The sequence below is a fragment of the Strongylocentrotus purpuratus genome, unplaced genomic scaffold, assembly GCF_000002235.5.
Source record: "Strongylocentrotus purpuratus isolate Spur 01 unplaced genomic scaffold, Spur_5.0 spur5_scaffold_5, whole genome shotgun sequence".
Classification (NCBI taxonomy): domain Eukaryota; kingdom Metazoa; phylum Echinodermata; class Echinoidea; order Camarodonta; family Strongylocentrotidae; genus Strongylocentrotus; species Strongylocentrotus purpuratus.
The window spans coordinates 12,905,975-12,926,206 of NW_022145611.1; the positions used below are offsets into that span (position 1 = coordinate 12,905,975).

Here is a 20,232-nt window from a genome sequence, read left to right on the forward strand (position 1 = left end):
GATTATGATGACAACATTTTTTCGTGTAATCTTATCAAGATCAGGCCCCATATACTCTCCTGAAATCAGTCAAGATCGGACTGTGAGAAGGAAAGAAATAAGAAATAGCGAGATGCATCATCACGATGCTTGTTCTTTTTCAATCCTCTTTTTAGTAAATACAAAAGTTTCACTATGCTCATGGTTAAGATGAAACAAATCCAATATATGATATTGTAATACTAGGAATCACGGTTTAGTTTGTATTTTTGTGCAAAAAATCAAAACATTCAAAATAAATACACTGTTGCCCATAAAGTTTAGATTATTTTTGTTACATCTTGGACAATGTATATTATTGATAGATATATAACTTTTATTGATCAATCTCTATGATTCTCTAAATTGATCATTACGAGTTCCGAGAAGATATAAAAGTTGTTCACTTCATGAAAAGATGTAAGAAATTAATTATTCTAACTTTATGACTAACAGTAACAGTGTATAAAACATTATACAAATGTGAAAATAAAAAAGGACGACGGATATTTTTTGTTATGGCTATACTTCCTATAATAGCGGCGGTCCAAAAGACTTTAATATATCGCATCATTGGAAAATCTCTATAAAACACTGGCACATAGCTTCCACTATGGCAATAAACTGCACTTTATTAATTCAAATAAAAAAGTAATATTCGGAAAATTTCCAGGATATGTATTCATAGGCATTCATCACGACAATCCATGCTCCCCTACGCATTCATTATGAGCAAAGTACTCTTGGGTAAGACGGTCGTGCATAAAAGATGGCGTCCTTCAATTTTTGTACTCCTTCATAATATCATAATTATTTCGCAACACCTGTATTGCACCAATACAACGGCCCGACATGAAAATAATATATTCGCCGTTTCTTTAATTTACATCGTTTCGCAAAAATTAGTGAGAAATACATTTTAGGCCTATATTGTAAATGGAATGATTTCCCTTGTTACCTTGACTCTCATTAGTCGAGGAGGAAATATTCTTGTCAACTGGCAAAGGACCATTCCATTCTAACATCTTTGTATTTATTTTCTTCTTATCAAAATAAAATGACTTGATATCTATTAATGGGAAGTTTCCTATTTCGCCAGATTTTGGCGGATCTATAGAGACAGTGTCGTATAAATATGGGGATGGTAGCAGAATGGGGTAAGTTCTCCGGGTAGCAATTGAAAGGTGTACAAAAAGCAAAAGAGAGGAGGTGCAAAATATCAAAAGAAAGAAAGAGAAAGGAAAGGAAGGGGAAAAAATTTGTCTATTGTAAATTTGAAAACAAAAATGTATGCCCACCTCGCAGAACCCAACCCAATTATAAACTAATACACAGCATCAACGTTTTTAGATCTCTTTGCTTTGATTTCTATATAATGCTGAATTCCTTGATTATATTTCTTGGGACGTTTGTAACCCTGCGCTCAGTTTGATACATGAGTAAATAGAAAAGCGATTCCTGACATTCAAAAGTCAGCACTTAACCGTTTAATATCTGCCCCGACGATTTTTAAAGTTCTTATAATCGGGCAATGCGGGCAGTCATGATGTGCCTCCAGGGGCGTACGCAGGGGTGTTTTGGGGGTTGAACCCGCCCTTTGCTATTCTATGGGTGTAAAACCCCCTTAAAAAAATCCTAAAACCCCCCCTTTGTTTTTTTTTTTTTTTTTTAATTATATAAAAAAAAAAAAAAAAAAAAAAAATATATAATCTAAAAAAGGTGACCTTACCCCCCCCCCCAAACGAAGAAAAATGTCAAATTTTCAAATTTCGAGACCAAACAAAAAAAGTGTCCCCCCCCCCCCCCCCCCCGACTGAGCGACTTTTCGGCCGGCGCGATTTTCAAATTTTCGGGAGCGAAATATATTGGGCCCGATTTTAAAACCACCCCTTGAAAAAATCCTGCGTATGCCCCTGTGTGCCTCAATCATGTTTTTTTCTTCTTCTTCATTATATGCAGGTCATTTTTATGCTGGATCGTGAAATGTAGGCCTATAACCAGAAGGGTTGCTATTTTTGCTATCGGCCTATCCAGCTAGATTTATTTCTTTTGTTTCTTCCATTTTGTAATTTTCTTAATACCGGGTGGTAAACATCATTATAGGCCTACGACAATAATGGAAAGTCAATTAAACGCTTTGACATTTACAAAAAGCTTTAAAGATAATTTGTATAAAGTCGGTCGTACTGTACATGTCACTAATTGGGTCAGGCGCAGATCCAGGATTTCTTAGGGGGGGGGGGGCCCAACCCCCCAAAAAGGTAAAAATCACGTGATTTTACATGATTTTTTTCTCAAGGGGGGGGGGCCGGGCCCCCCGGGCCCCCCCTGGATCCGCCACTGCATTGGGTAATGGTCGGTTTCGTCTTCTTTTCAAGTTCAGCTCAAAGTTCCCTCCTTCGTCTCTCCATCAGGCATCGATCATGCACCCCCTCCCTGGCTGCTCTCGATCCCTACTTAGCTCGACCCGAGTTCTTTCCTTTCACCACATGACTGAGAGATGGGGCTTTCGTGCCCCTATCATTGACTTGACATGGACCGATGTTTTATACTGTAGTTAGTATTTAGTTAGAATTTAGAGGCTCAGATAAGGAAGAAAAAAGTTTCACTTTGCCAGCTTTTTTCTTTAGCATTAGAATTTTCTAATGTTTGATGGCAAATGAAAATTGCTCAAAAATTGATCTGTTACAAAACTTTGTCCTACTATAAAATAAAAGAAGATTAACTCTAATTATATACATTGGAAAGAAAAAGAGAAAGCCACACCGGCATGTTAAATCATGGACCTATAGGCCTACTTAGTAGGTCCATGGCCATAGTTTTTGGTAGGATGAAGACTTGTTTTTCACGGCACAGAAAGAGGGAAGGGACGAGAATCACCCATTTCGTCAATACTAATCAATACTAAGCGAGGTGATTATGGCAAGAAAAATTGATCTTTTCTATCTTAAGTAGTCTATAGATCTACGCTTGTTTGTTTTGGTTTAAACAAAATCTACCCTGAATCTTTCAATCTCCAAATGTATTTAAGACGAATAAAATAGAAAAAGAAATTTAAAGGATATGAGAGTAGTTTTCATATCGTAATTAATATGGTGTTTTATATTATCAATATAATATGTACGGTACGGATATTTTCTTTTCATTATTGTCGTCTGCTCTGCTAGCGTTCCATAGTCCACTGACATTATGAAATGTCAAGTTAAATGGAAAGAATATTGTCATTTCAAGAACATCATTAGGCAAATTTGAAAGTGATTACATTTCTGGATGAAGCCAACGTATATTCTTAATCCAACCTGGGTATTTACAGCCTTGTCATGCTATGAACGACAAGTAAATTGTGATAGTTTTTGTGGAGGTCCCATCTGCTAGAACTGGTGTTGGGGAAATTCGTGTGAAGTCTGGGCCGCCGCGCCGGGGGCCGGAGCGCTCAGCTGTTCGACGTACTGCGATAACACCACATGTCAAGGTGACGCCGCGTGAGTCGAAACCCGTCTCCTTTCTTTCTTTCTTTCTTCCTTCTGTTCTCTATTTCTCTCTCTTTCTCTCTCTCTCTCTCTCTCTCTCTCTCTCTCTCTCTCTCTCTCTCTCTCTCTCTCTCTCTCTTTCTTACTCTTTCTACCTTTCTTTCATTTTCTAGATCTATCTAGCGGCTATCAGTCTAGATCTATCTAGAGGTCTATGATAGATCTATCTTTCACTCGTTCTTATTTTCCTCATTATTTCGAGTAGGCCCTAGGTAAAACTAAAGTAAAAGTGTATTAACTAAGTCAGGTATCAGTTTATCACTTGTTTTTCTCAATAAAAATATATTACAAACACGATTTTGTCAAGTTAAAATAAGAAATATATCAACAGGGGTCAGATAAGTCCCCATCTTAGAATCATAACAGAGACTTTTGAGTAATGATGCACATTAAATTAATCTAGATCTACAATGATTATGTGTTGTCCAACATGCTGTCATGCTATGAACATTAAATTTTAATAAAAGTAATGAATCAACCTTGTGTTTATTTATTGTTATTTGACATAAGGATTGCTGAGGTCTTAACCCTTACCGAAAATGCAGGCTTATTTAGCCTGCTTTGAACCTGCGTCTGGCCTGCATTCTTAAATACATGCTAATTATTCTTTTGCATGTTAAATTTTAGCCTGTATTTTGCAAAATCAGTCTTACATGTTTTAGCAGGTTAAATTTTAGCCTGCATTTTGCAAAATCAGTCTTACATGTTTTAGCAGGTTAAATTTTAGCCTGTTATCAGCATGCATTTTGCAAAACACAGTCTTACAGTTTAAGCAGGCTAAATCTCAGCCTGCAGTTTAAAATTAGCATGCGTTTTGCAAAATACATTTTTAGCAGGTTAAATCTTTAGCATGCCAGATGAGATGCAGTTTAATCTTTAGCATGTAAATTTCTATCATAATTTGTTAAACCTGCAATCTGAAGAAATGTCCTCTGAGCAGGTTTAGAACACAAATTTAACCTGTTATTGCTTTTTACATGTAGCCTGCAGGTTATTTTTCACATGCACGTTTAATGTTATATATCAGGGGTGATTTGAGAGTTTAAACAAAAATAGGTTCATAGAAAGCCGAGCAAGCGAGGTTTCGAGCGCTTGGGGAGGCATCCCAAGACAAAAATCCAATTGAAACCAATTGAACACCAATTTAATTTTCATTTTTTCAATTGGTCTTTAATAGGACTTCAGTTGGTTTCAATTGGTCAAGTTTGGCCCTATTGGACCAATTGGCCTAGGCCCCATTAGACTTTAATGGGAACTCAATTGGTTTCAATTGGACCAATTGGCCCTATTTTGGACTTCAATTGGTCCAATTCAGTTTCAATTTCAGTTTATTTTCATATTTCACATGTTTATTTCATTACATTTGGCATGTTACATTTTTTGTAATCATTTTTTTGGGGGGATGCATTTATACAAACGAACAGAATAATACATAAGACTAAGTTAAATAAAGGAAGAAATATGATGGAGCCTAAAGAGAGAGCAATGTTTTAGGCCATAGTTATAACATTGATATAGTCTTGTGTTTATTAGATATCATAATTGGATTAAATTGCAACTTATATGAAGAAAAGATATATTTGAAACCAATTGAAAACTTTACAGTCTATGGGGCTGATTGGTCCAATTGAAGTCCCATTTAAGTCTTATTGGGGCCAATTGGTCCAATTGAAACCATTTGAAATATCTAATGGGGCCAATTGGTCCAATTGAAACCAATTGAAATCCCGATTAGAGTCAAATGGGGCCAATTGGTCCAATTGAAACCAATAAGACCAATAGATCTACCAATAGGAACAATAGGACCAATATAAACCAATAAGACTAATTGAACCCAATGGGACCAATAGAAACCAATAGAAACCTTCATTTATGTTAGCCTGCCTTTTCGATTAGCATGCTAAAATTAACCTGCAATACGTATCTCATGAATATTCATTATTACTTTACACGTCTCACAGAAAAATACATTTATCATGATTAATTGTTAAGCAACTTATGACAATTAATGCACATATCAATTTTGTGATTGTATTTTTCTTTGGCAATTATTGACCAATAGATTATTTGTCTGATCACACTTACATTCATGTTTTAGCAATAGATATATTGATTATACGATTACTAACCATTTTAAATAGCATGTATATTTTCTATATATACGTGTATGAGCCTGTACTTTTACAAAAGTCAATCTTGTATTAACTTCAAATGATCTTTGTGATGGAGTTAGTCTAATGCAATTGAGATTAGAATATTCCCATTGGAGGACACTTGCAAATATTGATTATGATATATCAATTTATCCCCCGTTCCTCTATCCGAGTCGATATACCAATAGAAGTCTTGTACTGTTAATGATGGCAATCAAATATCTTCATTTTTGTTAGCCTGCATTTTAGATTAGCATGTTAAAATTAACCTGCATAACTTACATATTTCAGTGTTTTTGCAGGCTAACAAAGCAGGTTAATTTTGCATACTAAAAAAGCAGGGCAATTTTGCAGGCTAATTGAGCAGGTTAAAATGATTTTGCAGGCTAAAATAAGCCTGCTTTTAAAATGTACAGGCTAAATTAAGCCTGCCTAATTTGCATATTTCGGCGTTTTTGCAGGTCAGTGCTTGCTAAGGAATTAGCCTGCTTTTTAGCAGCTATGCAGGCTTGATGCAGGCTATAAGCAGGCCTGCCTTTTCGGTAAGGGAAAATATGTCTTCAGGAGAAGGAGGAGGAAGCAGAAGGAGACGGAGGAAAAAGAAATCGGCCAGATGCAAAGACAATTGCAGCAATGCAGATGAGGATCTGATTCAACTGAATCCTCAGCAGCATGCAGACTCTCCGACAACCTCAGAAGCAGGATCATTGACTCGCAATCATAGCACTGATCAATCATCAAGAGACTCATCATCTTCCAAGTTGTCTTCTTATTCCAAGAGGAGAAGGAAAAACAGATCAAGAGAAGCCTCTCTTCAAACTAACTTTCAAACTGGTCAGAGTTCTAAGCAGCAAAATAAACAATATGAGAGACCAACTTCAAAGAGCTCACCAAGTGTGAGAAGTTGTAGGACGTTGCAGTCAAGAAATGCTGACACACCTTCGACTTCTGGTGCCAGTGATAGTAGTACACAAGCAGGAAGCAGTCAGGCAGATAACCAGCATTCTAAAAAGAAAGTGCTAGATATCCTTTTATTGATTGAAACTGATTGAGTTCACAGGAACTTGTTCATTTGGGTCAGATAGTACTGATCATTTCAAATTTCCATCCATAGAATTGATCCCGTAATTGTTTAAAATGTCTTGAAGACCGCTCACAACCCACAAGACATTCACTGTAGAAAAATAATGTTTCAATAAGAGAAGGCAGTTTTGTACAGTGTATATTAATTAAACAGTGCTTTATCTGTGATAATGAGGGGGTTATAAAGTGCACTTTATTTGCAATTGTAAGCTGTATAGCTGGGGTTTTTTTCCTCCAGGGAGGGTTATCATATTACATTGTATATTTGTTTTGACACATATTTATAAATAGTGAAATCAAGAACAAAACATCCCCAACCAACCTGGTGAAATGTTTACCATATTTGATCCCTCTGAAATTGAACAGTAAGTTTTTCGAAGTGTCATCAAATGGAATAAAACGAGTCAGCTAGACTTCAAAGAGGGACAAATTTATGATAGGAGATAAGATCAGAAACAGATTTTCTGATCTGTAACATTTTTTTCATGTTTTTAATAAAATCTAATCCACTAAATTCCTGTGTAGTAGAAAGTCACATATTTTTCCTTAATGTCAAGAATTGCCAACAACACAAATACCTGGCTTCTACTATGATGAAGAGAAGCAGAGACATTTTCGCATCCTTCCAGGGCACAGTGGAGGCAACGTTGTGACTACTGAGACGATTCGTCAGAAGGAGGCGGAGAAGAAGAGGCAAAGTTATTTAGAAGAAAGAAATTCTACGAAGGGTTCCTCAGAAAAGGTGATTATAAGGACTTGTGCACAGGGGATGAAATTGGGATTTAGTTTCGGCCCAATAATTACTTGTGACTGGTCCACTCTCCCCTGATTGATTGCCTACCGGTACTTTAAATGAATGTGTTGTAAAGCCCAATACCAATAAACCTTTTTGGTAAAAAATAAAAGAGTTGTGATTTATATCTTCAGGCATCAGTGTTCTCTTTGAACTATTGTTATTTTATAGTGCAGATAAAAATTCCCCTTGAGCCTTATAACTCTGATATGCAATTTGATTGACCAATAGTAATATGCTTTTTGATCGATAGAAAAAGAATGATGCACCTAAAACATCCATCCATGTTAATCGTGAGAAATTTTAAGCTTCTTCTTTTTTCCATCCCAACGTGATCATAGGTACTGCCTGGGAATAGGGTGAACTCGCTTGTTCAACTGCAGGAAAACAGAATGCGAGGAAACTGTAGATCTTCTTACTTCAAGAGGTGGGTATGAACAAATTTTTTTAAGTGTTTCAGAGTGATGATGTTATATTTTATTCAGTAATGTATCCTAATAAACAATTCCTGATAATTAGAATTTGCTATTTTGTTCAGCAGTGATTTTGTTTTACCCAGGCTCACTTACTTTTCTGTAAAATTTATAGAGGATTACTTCTCTCGTGCAAGTCAGAATATTGCCAGAATTCATTAAAAACGCAACCATAGATAACTTTTAGTACTTTGTACATGAACACATATGAGCGATAGAGACTTGCACTTGAAAACATCTCCAAGAATCAAGAATTTGTTTATTTCAATTAATCAGAATCATCTGTTCATGAAATGTGTTAAATTCTCTGACTTGAGCTTCTGCTAGCTTTATTTTCAAGAGGTGCTACTATGCACAGCCCTAATTAAGAAATGAAAACTTGAGCCAGACGGTCAGAACACCTGTGAGCGATAGACCACTAGTTGAAATGATGACCAATTTTATGTTCAGATTAGTCATATATTGATTGTTTTTTATCTTTTAGAATGGCTCATGAGAGTGCAGTGAAACAGATGGAGATAAAACCAAGCAGCCGAGTCTCTCCCTTCCCTGATCACTACTTTAATGGTACATCAGGCTACATCAGTAACCTTGAGGTACTTTTTTTTGTTGCTTTGGTCCTTATAAAAATGACAGGGGACTAGTGCACAGTGGAGCCTTAATCTGAACTCAATCGAGAATCCACATATTTGGACATTTGGACAATTCAAATGGGCCGATTTCACACCTGTCCACAATATCAATCTGCACCCTCTGCAAAAAGTTAGTGTGGAGCCCTACATTATACTAGAAAATCAAGACTTGATTTCTTTAGTTATGCGTTATAGAGGAAAAATTAACCTAAAAATGCACATTGCATTATTTCATAAAGAGTACGTAATTGCATTTCTGGAGCTGAACAATATTATAGGAATATAATTCTGTGATGGTAAACAAATGTGCTACAAAAAATTATTATTCACAATATTACAAATCATTACTCTTGCAGTTGGATAGTAGGCAGAAGCAAGTTCTCATGGTTATTTCTGATGACTACTTAAGCAGGTATATGTAATTTTATGCTCTCAAGACATATCTTGTCTTGTTAAATATACATTTACCTAATGCATATCTGAAACTTTTAGAATATGTTGTAATGTGTGAACAGTTTCGGCCTTCGGTTTGTAAATGAACTAGAGGCAAGGGTTCTTGATATATTTTAATAAAGTGTGTGTGTTTAATTGGGTTTTTTACGGACGTGTATCAATCAGATATGATTATTTACGTCTGGGGACCGACCTTTAACGTCACCATTCGAAAGACTTGACTCAGTTTCGAACCTGCGCCTTTGGCTGAATCAATAAAGAAGAAAAATATGATCTTATATAGACTTCTGGTAGTAGTGAAAGGATTGAAGGAATGATGTTTCTGAGTATCTGCTGGATATCAAAATGTTTACCTACAAAAGCTAACTTTACAGGCGGCTTATTAAACATACACAAATGTTCAAACAAACAAATGGTTCAACCAACCAACAACAGACAAACAAAGTAACAAAACACCCTAATCTTTATATCTCAAAAATACTTTTGAGAGTGCTCATACAATATTCCATTTATATTTACATTGGCTTTAGTGAAAGTGATATAGTGTCCAAGAAATTATTTGTTATACTCGGCCATTTGTGTTTTAACAAACATTTCATTTTGTTATCATTTGTAAGATTGTGGCAGGGTGAGGTGGTTTGTGAGAGAAATCCGAAGACCGGTCAAGAAGAAGTGACCATTGCCAACTGGTCAACGGTCAACATCTTGACCACTCAGCTGATCTGGAAGGTGAGTTTCACATGCATACATAAGCAATTACAACAATTATTTAATAGAACAAGAATATATGCTTAACCCTTTGATTACAGAGTTCTGTCATTCCTATTGGCTTTGCACAGGAACAACCCGGTTCCCTTGGCAAAGTGTTAAATGTTCTCTGAAGGTAGGGTTTGCTTGGTGGTTTGAATAAGCTGGTCAGATTTACGGTTTACCATAACCTGACTAGTCCAAGTACATTCTTGTAGTTCAGCAGTAATTCATATTCATATTTATATTCATATTTATTTCATTTCCAACAGAAAGGGAAACAAAGATATTACATTTGATTTCATACATGATTCATTTTTTTCAAGAAACTATACAAATAAACTTTGCACATAATAAAATTATTACAAGAATTTCTTAATTTCTGAGGAAATGGGGGGGGGGGGGGGGGGGGGGGGGGGGGGAATCCACTAAAAAGCAGTGCTTGTAGGTTGTGGATCCCCCAGAAAAAAAAATATATATAAATGTTTCAAATTTTGCCTACGAAGACTTAGAAAACACAAGACAATATTTCAAAACAACATAAAATTTACAAACACGAAACGAACAAGGAGAAGTAAAACAGATAAGAAGGAAAGGGGAAAAGGGGGAAGGAGGAAGAAGAAGAAGAAGCAGGACAAATCATGACCGGAAAAAGTAAGTTATAATGTTAATTTTGGGAAGGTAAGATCATAAGACCAAATAAATATTAAATTAATCGAGCAGATGATGAAGACCTAAATGAAAAATTAAGATGATTACCAACTGTTATCAAATTATTCTTGTATATTACTATAAGATTTGAGCAAAAATGTTTTTAGATTTTTCTTGAAAGAAATGCAACCATGGGGACCTTGGGATTTTAAGTCTCGTCTTTTATCAAGGGCTCTACCCGATCTACTTGGTTTTGAAACTGAAACCTCCTGGTTACGAGACTACCAGTCTACTCGGCCATCATTTCTGCTAGAAACATGTTTTATATTTCATTCTGCATTTATAGTTCATGGAGCAAGATTAGGGATCATTACTTGAATTATTGAACAATTAATATTTTGAGGATTAATATACTCCATCATCACTTTCCTCCAAACTGTTTCCCTGCATTTTTCTTTAAGTATATATTCCTTGATATGTCAATTTTCACTGGACTATGATGCATGTATTAAAATTCTGTTTTCATCTTCCTTTAGGTTGCTCATGCAAGCTGGGCTCAAGTAAGAGAGGGAGAAAACATGTATGCACTGTATCCTTTTGAAATGCATGAACATGTGTAAATATATATTTTTAGTAGGATCCTTTAACATATGTGCATTGGCTGATTGAGGTGTGATGGCTCAGTGGTAGACCAGTGCTCTTGTAACTGGGAGGTACCGGGTTCGATGTGCAAGTGCCCTTTGGTAAGTCATTAATCAATTAGATTCAATTCAATTCAGTTTCAATTTTCAATTCAAAAGACTTTATTTCCATTAAAAAGCGAACAAATATATACATGTGATAAAGTACAGACAGTTTAAAATATAAAAATCATGAGCATTATGTTAAGTTAATTTAAACAAACTGAAAATGAGTAGAAGGAAAAGGGAGCACCTGTAGGAAGCTTATGTTAGCTTGGTGATTCAGGCATCCAAATGAATAAAATAACTACACAGATATAATAACATAATAATGAGTATTGCGCATGGATTTTTCTACCCCTCCCCTCCCTCCTCATCCAATAACAAGTCCCTCAGAGAGGAATTAAAGCTGTTGGTCCCCTGGTTGCTTAATTACAAGCACATGCTTTCTTAGCAGTCAGGTAAAAAAAAAAAAACCTTCAAATTTCAACCCAGGACCAAACACTATATGTAACCTTTACCCTAACTTTTTTGTTTAAATATTGAATTGCAGCCCTAACGTTAACCCCCCCCCCCCATCAGAAAATTGATTTGCAGCCTGTACCCTAACTCAATGTAGGCTACCATGAAGTTGACAGATAAAGCCTGAGGAAATTAATTAATTGGTCAATATGGAAATCCATAATATGAAATAGTTTCTTAACTCAGGTTTCATACAGATATGCAATATCTGGTGGATTATCAAGTACAGTTCAACTCATGAAGTGTCCAACAGAAGGAGGTCTGTTATCTGTGATATTTTATGTGATTTGTTAATTTGTTACACTTGTCCAGTACGGTTCATTTGTTTCTTTCGCAATCTAAGTTATCATCGGTCTACGATAGAGATAGGAAAGGTTGTAAGGTTATTGTATTTGCTACCATCTTGAGTCGAAGAAAAAATATGAAACCAAAGTTTCATCATAAGTGGAAATGCAAAAATGTTGTGTCCTGCATTGATGTAGAGTTGTGATCAAAACCTTTCATTGGCTCTTCCCAATGCATCAAGGGATTGAAGTTGTCAACATTAAATGATGAAGACATGCTTGAAGACATTCCTTTGACAACAACTTATTTAGGACTTTGAAAATTGGTGTTTATCATATTATTGTAATGCATGGGGATAAGGCTAAAAGTAACTAATCAAAATGTCTGACATGGTATGATAATTATCATGTGATGGCCAGGACCTGTACAAAAACATGATGCTATAATTAATTTTCCATTATTGAAATGTCCTTATGTTTGTTTCGATTCTTTCCTGATAGATGGTATCAGCCAGATCAGTTACAGCTATGAAAGAAGCAATGAATCACTCTGGACCTGTGCATGGAGCAATAGTCCTACCCTCCCCGCTCATCTAGCTATAGGTAAATACAGTTGTATTTACATGTTATTATTATTGTTTAGTATTGGCGTCGCCTGTACCTTGCAGGTGAAAAATGAACTAAAACACTGTAACCCTTGGGTCTCTCCTCCCGGTATAACTACTTGGGGCTGTGCAGGTGGACCACACAGGGCCTCCATTTAACCTCCAATCCGAGGGATGGAGTGTTTTCCCCTTAACATAGCCTGCATCTCTGAAACAGGAGGGGCATGTTATCACACAATGCAGGTTTCAGTCATTTACCTAGGTTGGATTTTATTCCAAGGTCTTTGGTTCAACAGGCAGATGCTCTACCGACTGAGCCAACTCGCCTCCTGTACATGTATGTCCCCTTTCAAAATGTAGGCAGTTGCCCTAATTTTTGTCATTTTGTGGTCATTTTTTGTATGGTGTCCAATACATTTGGACAAATAAAAAGCATGACTATCCTCTCAAATACTGAAATCGGTTTATGAATTATGATCCTAAATAAAAGACTCTTCAACGAAACGGATGTCCTCTTCTTTTCCTCTCTTTTTTTCTCTTTCTCCAAGCTTTCTATCCTCCTCTCCTCTTTGCCTATAGCGTTGGTCACATCCCACCGTGCGTGTTTTTAGTCCGTACGGTTTTTGGGGAGGCCACGGCCGCCACGTTTTTCTGAAAACGTAGGGAGGGAGTGGCAAAGGCAGGGAGGGAGTACCGGCAACGCGCGTCACACGCACTGTGTAAGTACGTGGCCCGCACGCCACGCCTGTCCGTGAAGTGTTGCGTGTATCGTACGTTGCGCACGTGGTAAGTGCGTTGTACGTGCTTACAACGTGCTTACAACGTACGGTCTCCGTCCGGTTGCCACGTTATCGTACGGAGGCCGTACTTACAAGTGCTGCTCACGTACGGTGTCCTTACTCACTCGCATGTTGTAAGTGCGTGCACGTGCGATGAACTCGCTGTATATATAGGACGACATTCCGATGTTCTCCAGAAGTCCCAGCTGTCAGTGCTGCCTCAAGATGCCGCCCATTCCACCGAAGAGACTATATACTGCATAAATCAGTGCACAAAACGTGCGTTGTAAGTAATACTCGGTACGGTCCACGTGAGTTCTGCGTGCTCATTGGATGGCTGAACTGGGGAAGTGGCGAGTAAGCACGGACCACGCACTGATCACGTGCGCCTTTAAAAGACGCACGGAGTCAGTGCGTTGTGCGCTCGTTGGCAGTACCGGGCACGCACGTCACACGCACTGGGGTGAATCGGTAGCCCGAACGCAGCCCGAACGCAGCGAAAGTTCCTCGTGCACTAAAAGTGCTACGGTGTGTCTGCGCGCTCCCAAATCCGTACGGAGGCGGTACTCATCACGTACGGATACCCAAATTTTGCCCACGTTTTTGCACGTAGACAGCACGCACTTGCAAGTACGGCGGGATGTGACCACCGCATATCCCTTTCTTCCTTTCTCCCATTTATAATTCATAATTGTATTTATGTATTCGGGCGTACCCACTACTAGCTATGCTTTTTGCGCCTTCTTCCTTGTAATACAAGTTCTTTAATTATATTTATGTTCCTACTTATAAATTGTATTGTTTGGAAGAAAATAAATGTTCCTTTGAATTGAATTGAATCTCATCTATTCTCCAGGTTCCACAGGAAAGGCAATAGTAGTGGACACCTTGTCAACGAGGGAACAAATACTGTATACCTCCAACAGTGATGTCTTTGCTCAAGCTTTCTCAAGAAAGGTATATCTCTTTAACCCTTTCAGTGTTGTAAGTGTTTGACTTACCCCAACTTTAGTAGTTTATCTACTCTTTTCAGACTAGGTGAAGTCTGTTTTTATAGAATTCAAAGACGGGTCGAGAAAGGGGAAGGTAAAGATCTTTAAACATGATATGAAATATGATAAGAGTGCTAACCTACGTGTTTTTTTAAAAATAATATCTCATATATCGCATTCAGTATTGTGAGAACTTACATTGTTTTGTCAATGTACCTTTTTGCCTCATAGTTGCCAAGCCACTTGATCTAGTATACCGGTATATACAATTTCATGTACCGTCAGTAAACAATTGAGCTCTTCAAACTTTCCCAATCTAAACAGCAACCCGACACCAACTCTATCGCTGAGTTGTTTCGCTTAAATGCTGTAAAGGCTTGTAAAACAATGTATAGCGAGATAAGAGTGTGATAAAAAAATCAACTAGCTATAAAGCAATGGGGGTGTTTCACAAAGATCCTAAGTTGAACTTATCTCTAAGTTGGACTTAAAATTTATGGGAAGCCATTAGCATCCTTGAAAACATTTTGTAATTTTTTTTTTAAAAGGCATAAAATGTTGATTCAAATCATTCATATTTTCTATTATCATGGGAGATTTCATGTTCTTGATGTGGAATTGATGAAAAGTCTAGAATACTCCAATTTTTGCTTTTGAATATATTTCATTTTAAGGCTCCAATGGCTGTCCATACTTTTTAAGTCCAACTTAGTGTTAAGTTCTACTTAGGATCTTTGTGAAACACTCCCCAGGGATTTCAGTTTTTCAGGCTTTTGCCAAATTTCAGGGCCCTGTTTCAGGCCTTTTCAGTCTTTTTTTCCAGACAGAATATTTTATTTGGGGATCCAACATTTTCAGGCAACTGGTATCCCTGATTGTTACGATTACACTTCCCTTTTATTTGATAGAGTCCTGTTCTGTACAATGGAACCCGTCTAGGTGAGATCCTTGGGGTTGATCTTAGGAAACCATCTTCAGGCCACTTTGACATGACGGCGGTGCTCAGCCATCGTGTGGCCGTATGCAGTCTCAAACTACTCAAGGAGGAGAACTATGTACTGGCCAGTGACATGGGTGGAGAGGTAAGAACTGGATGTAGATCAGGGCCCCGTCTTATAAAGAGCAAAGATTGATCCAAATTAATCGCAAGTCCACCAATCTCCTATCTCTTATGTACATAGTTGTGAGTGATATCAATCGCAAATAAGTTGCGATTAATATCAACTCTTTATAAGATGGGGCCTAGGGCTTCTCCGAAAGTCCTTAGTTTTTATTTTTTTTAAACTGAAAATAATCCCCATATTAGATAGTTATAGACCTAAAAACAAGCCTCATTTTTTTAAGTTACAGGTGTCATTACTGTAGATTTTAGGAGTAGATTGTCTGTACATTTGTATCAATGCCTTCGTCTTTCAATCACTCCATGTGCACCAAGGTTTGAGCAGCTTATTGTTGGAAAGCAGTGCCACTTTTCTCACTGATACAGTCGCCTATGGGGGGGGGGGGAGGAAGGGTACACATTTCCTAGGTGACACATGAAGGAAGCGCAAAAAAATGCAAACAAAATATATATAGATCCACAATCTTTAGGCATTATGCGCCCCTAATATGAATGGTAAATTGTACTAGATGTAAGGATTTTTAGGGTTAAGTGCAGTTCTTTGTGGATTGATTTTTTTTTGGTGTTAGTCCTGTAAAACCAGAAACTTTCACGTTTGTAAAAGCTTTTGTGAATTTGTGAGCGATCAAGATTTGGGTTTCATGCAACAATAATTATATCAACTCAATTAAGACACAAAATTAGGAAAATGCACAGAATATACTACCATTAATACCTGCTTGTGCCTTTACAGTATTTTTACTGTGAGATTTTTTTTTATATACTCATGATATTAAACATCGGTTTGATATCTAAAAGTTGGAATGTGTTTTGATTGTTCTTCATTCCTTGCTGAGCCTGTCCTCTGAAATTGACATAGATTAAACTGTGGGACATCAGGCAGTGTGCTGTTGTTCAAGAGTTCAAAGGTCACCACAATGAGAACCATCATCTCCCGGTCAAGGTCGACTCCACAGAAACCATCTTGCATGCAGGTAAGGATCATGTCTGGACCGAGTCAAGGACTAGAAATGGCTCAGTGTTTGATGTATGTTCGATCTCTTCTAAAGACTTTCCTGTAAATCATGTGTTTTTTATGTGATACTGGAGACAAAGCAAATTTTTTTCTTGAGATGTCCAACAGTGATTTGGCCACTACTCCATGTCACATTTTTTGTTTATCTCAGAAGCTGCCTTAGTTTTTAACTAAATAACTTGGTAGCTAGTAAACTATTGGTTTATATGGGAAACACTTTTAATTGGGCTGTCAAGCTTTTCAATACAAAAACATCTTTAGATACATTGGCATAAACTGTCTACCGTTTTACTCTGTCTCACATTTATTCCTCCTGGTTTTCATGCATACAAACTTTCAGTGATCTGACATTTGCCAAGATGGCAATTGCCCTGGGCTTTATTTCATAAACATTTTAGGGTAGCAATAGAGTTTTAGATCAGGGTTAGGATAGGTGTAGTGTTGAAGTCCAAGGCTGAAGTTAGGAGTCTAGTTAGTGTAGGAAAGTACCATGGATCAATTGTCACAACATCATGTGATGTACTAACAGAATTTCCTTTCTTTTCCTACAGTTGGTCAAGACAAATACACCCGGGTATGGAGCCTGAAGTCGGGTGACCTTCTCCACACCATACCCTGTCCTTCGGCACGCTACAAGGACAACGCTCCAGTAGCCATCTACTCCCAAGAGTTCAGCTGCCACGCCCAACCTGGCTTCTTCCTGGGTCAAGAGAGGCAGATTCATTGGTATCCTATGAGGACTCAAGAAACCCTCATCACAGAGATTGGATGAATACCGGGATGTGCATTGCAAGACCTTTCTGTATTTATCATGAGAATCTAAGACAGAAAAAACGGTACCATGCCCCGGTCGCATCTACTCCCAAGAGTTCAGCTGCCACGCCCATCCAGGCTTCTTCCTGGGTCAAGAGAGGCAGATACATTGGTATCCTATGAGGACTCAAGAATCCCTCATCACAGAGATTGGATGAATACCGGGATGTGCCTTGCAAGACCTTTCTGTATTTATCATGAGAATCTAAGACGGGAAAAGACGGAAGAGTTCTTGTGGAGAAAACATGACACCATCTGATTTCCCCAAAAATTGAAGATTATAAATCCTCTTGAATGTGAGGAATGTGGCTGCCAAGTCTTGTCAAGTTTCCTTTGATTCCATAAATTGCGCCCCCATCCACCTCTTGACATCATGCCATGAATACAATGCCCCGGTCCCCATCTACTCCCGAAAGTTCAGCTACTACACCCAACCAGGTTTCTTTATGGGTCAAGAGAAGCAAGTTCATTGGTACCCTATGAGGAGATAAGAATCCCTCATCACACAGAACGGATGATGTGGAGGTGTCATGGTCTAGTGAATAAGTCTTCAAACTCCAGTTACGAGGTTCAAATCCCTGCCCCAGCTCTGATGTCCTGCAGCAAGACATAGACTTACACTTGTGTCCTATGAGAACTAAAGAAACTTTTGTTAGAGAGATTGGATCACGTAGAGGTGATGAGGTCTAGTGGATAAGTCTCCAAACTCCAGTTACGAGGTTCAAGTCTCTGCCGTGACTCTGATGTCCTGCAGCAAGACATAGACTTCCTTAGTCTAGTGTCCTATGAGGACTAAAGAAACTTTTGTTAGAGTGATTGGATGACGTAGAGGTGTTGGGTTCATGTCCAGACCACAGCAAGAATGTCCTTCGGTAAGACATAAATTACTTGCCTGGATCAGGTATATTTAAATGAATGTTGGTAGGTAGGACAAGTATAATGCCCCCTATAAGGGCACTGAGGCAGGAGCTGGGACAATACAATTTGTGCACATATGATGAAAAGGCAACTAGATATATGGTGCACTTTAAAGATGAAGTTGAGTTCTGGAAATTTGGCCAAGTCTTGGTAAAGTTACAAACACTGTACACAGAAAGATGTATATGGGACTACACGAACACGTGGCGTAAAAATCCTACCCTGGATTTTTACGATGTTACATGACATATTTAGAATATGAAGGCATTTGAAGAGCCATGCTTTTCAGGGAACTTGTCTTATCTGATGTTCTTCCACACTTGCATAATAAGAATGATAACTCTCACAAATTATTTTTCACCTCTTCCCAGAACTCAACCTTCTCTTTAAGTGATTTATATCATGTATACTGATTATTGCAGGACTGTCCTGCAATATCATGAGAAATTGAGAACCAAAGACACTAAATAGTGAGTTCTTCTGATATCCTCTAGTCATGTGTGAAATCTCTCGTCGAGCCTTTACAGTAAAAGTTAAATGACAACTTAAAACCAAGATGCTATGAGATTAATGATCCAACAATGTAAATTAAAAAACAGTAGAGGACCTAGGATAGAACCTTGTGGTACGCCGTGTAATAGAAGAAAATTTGGAGGAATTATTATTATAAACTACATATTGAGATCTATCAGAAAGATTACTTTCAAACCAAGATGACAAACAAATTTGAGTGTTGTTCTAGTTTCCGAGTGATGAGTCAACACACCAATTACTGAGCTGGGATACGTTGCCAGGCATAGCGCCAGATGGAGGGGCATAAATCAAAACTTTTTGTTGTTGTTGGTGTACCGTGTATAAGACGCACCCCCGACTTTGATTTTTTTCGGCGGCAAAAAAGTGCAGTTAATACACCGTTAATTACGGTACTCTACTATATCCATAGGACAACCTTTTATCATCTTGGAGCAAAGTATGATTTGAAGGCGAGCAAATCGGGGGGGGGGGGGGGGGGTCTTTTGAATATATAGGAAGTCTCTATATATTTGTATTTCTTTATTTCAAGTTATTTGCTGGTTTGACAATACTTTAATCGTGACTCAAAATAATTTTGGATGTACATGTATTATTCAATCAGAGACTTTACAAGTCAAGAAGTGCCATTATCAGAATATTATTTGTTAAACTCGTCTTCCATTTTGTTTGTTCGTGCTAACTTGATAAGATACTTGTATACAATGTATACATGTATACTATATAATTGACTTAAGGCTTGGATTTTAACCAAAGATAACAAAGAGTGTATGACATTATCAAAAGAGACTGAGACACACCCATGCAATCTCAAAATAAAGGGGAAACATGAATAAAGCAAACATGCACTTTGTATTTCGGGTACACTATAGCATCAGATGGGAAAAGTATTCATGAGAAAGAGATAAGAGTTTGAATGGCAAGGGATACATTTAATAAGATGAAATCTGTAATGAAAATTGAGAACATTACTATAAAAACCAACATCTGAGTCTTAAAGTCATATATCAATCTGGTCAGTCCTATATGAGTGTGAGTGCTGGACAATAAACATAGAGCTTAGAAAAAGATTGGAGGCTACAGAGACCTGGGGAGTGTTTCATAAAGACTAAGATCGACTTTAAGTTGGACTTAAATATGGCAGGCTGTTCATGCCACTAGCTGCTCTCACCATTTACTGGCATTAGACTCTCAAGGAACGTACAAATCATGGTCACACATCTACAGAATCTACATTTTTTGATGGTTCAATATTGTAGGAAAAAAATATTATCTAAAGATCTAAAGATCATAATGGTGAGAGCAAACGGTCTATCTCATATCAGATTATGAATATATCATGGAGTGACAAGATAACAAATGAAGAAGTGTTTAGAAAATCAAGAGTAAAACAATCACTCATCAACACAATAAGAAAGGCAAATGCAATTTGTTGGTCAC

The 20,232-nt window shown here is 37.5% G+C and overlaps 1 protein-coding gene across 1 annotated transcript; it reads left to right on the forward strand.

Annotated features, from left to right (window-relative positions):
* The first annotated feature begins 6,255 nt into the window (after positions 1-6,255).
* Positions 6,256-18,441, forward strand: LOC580203 (DDB1- and CUL4-associated factor 4). The gene is made up of 13 exons (XM_030999569.1): positions 6,256-6,724; positions 7,357-7,526; positions 7,919-8,004; positions 8,535-8,646; positions 9,039-9,094; positions 9,753-9,864; positions 11,070-11,122; positions 11,933-11,994; positions 12,521-12,622; positions 14,260-14,360; positions 15,304-15,477; positions 16,375-16,489; positions 17,082-18,441. The coding sequence occupies exons 1-13, from the start codon at positions 6,256-6,258 to the stop codon at positions 17,300-17,302; spliced, it is 1,833 nt and encodes a 610-aa protein (XP_030855429.1). The 3' UTR covers positions 17,303-18,441.
* Positions 18,442-20,232: the final 1,791 nt, after the last annotated feature.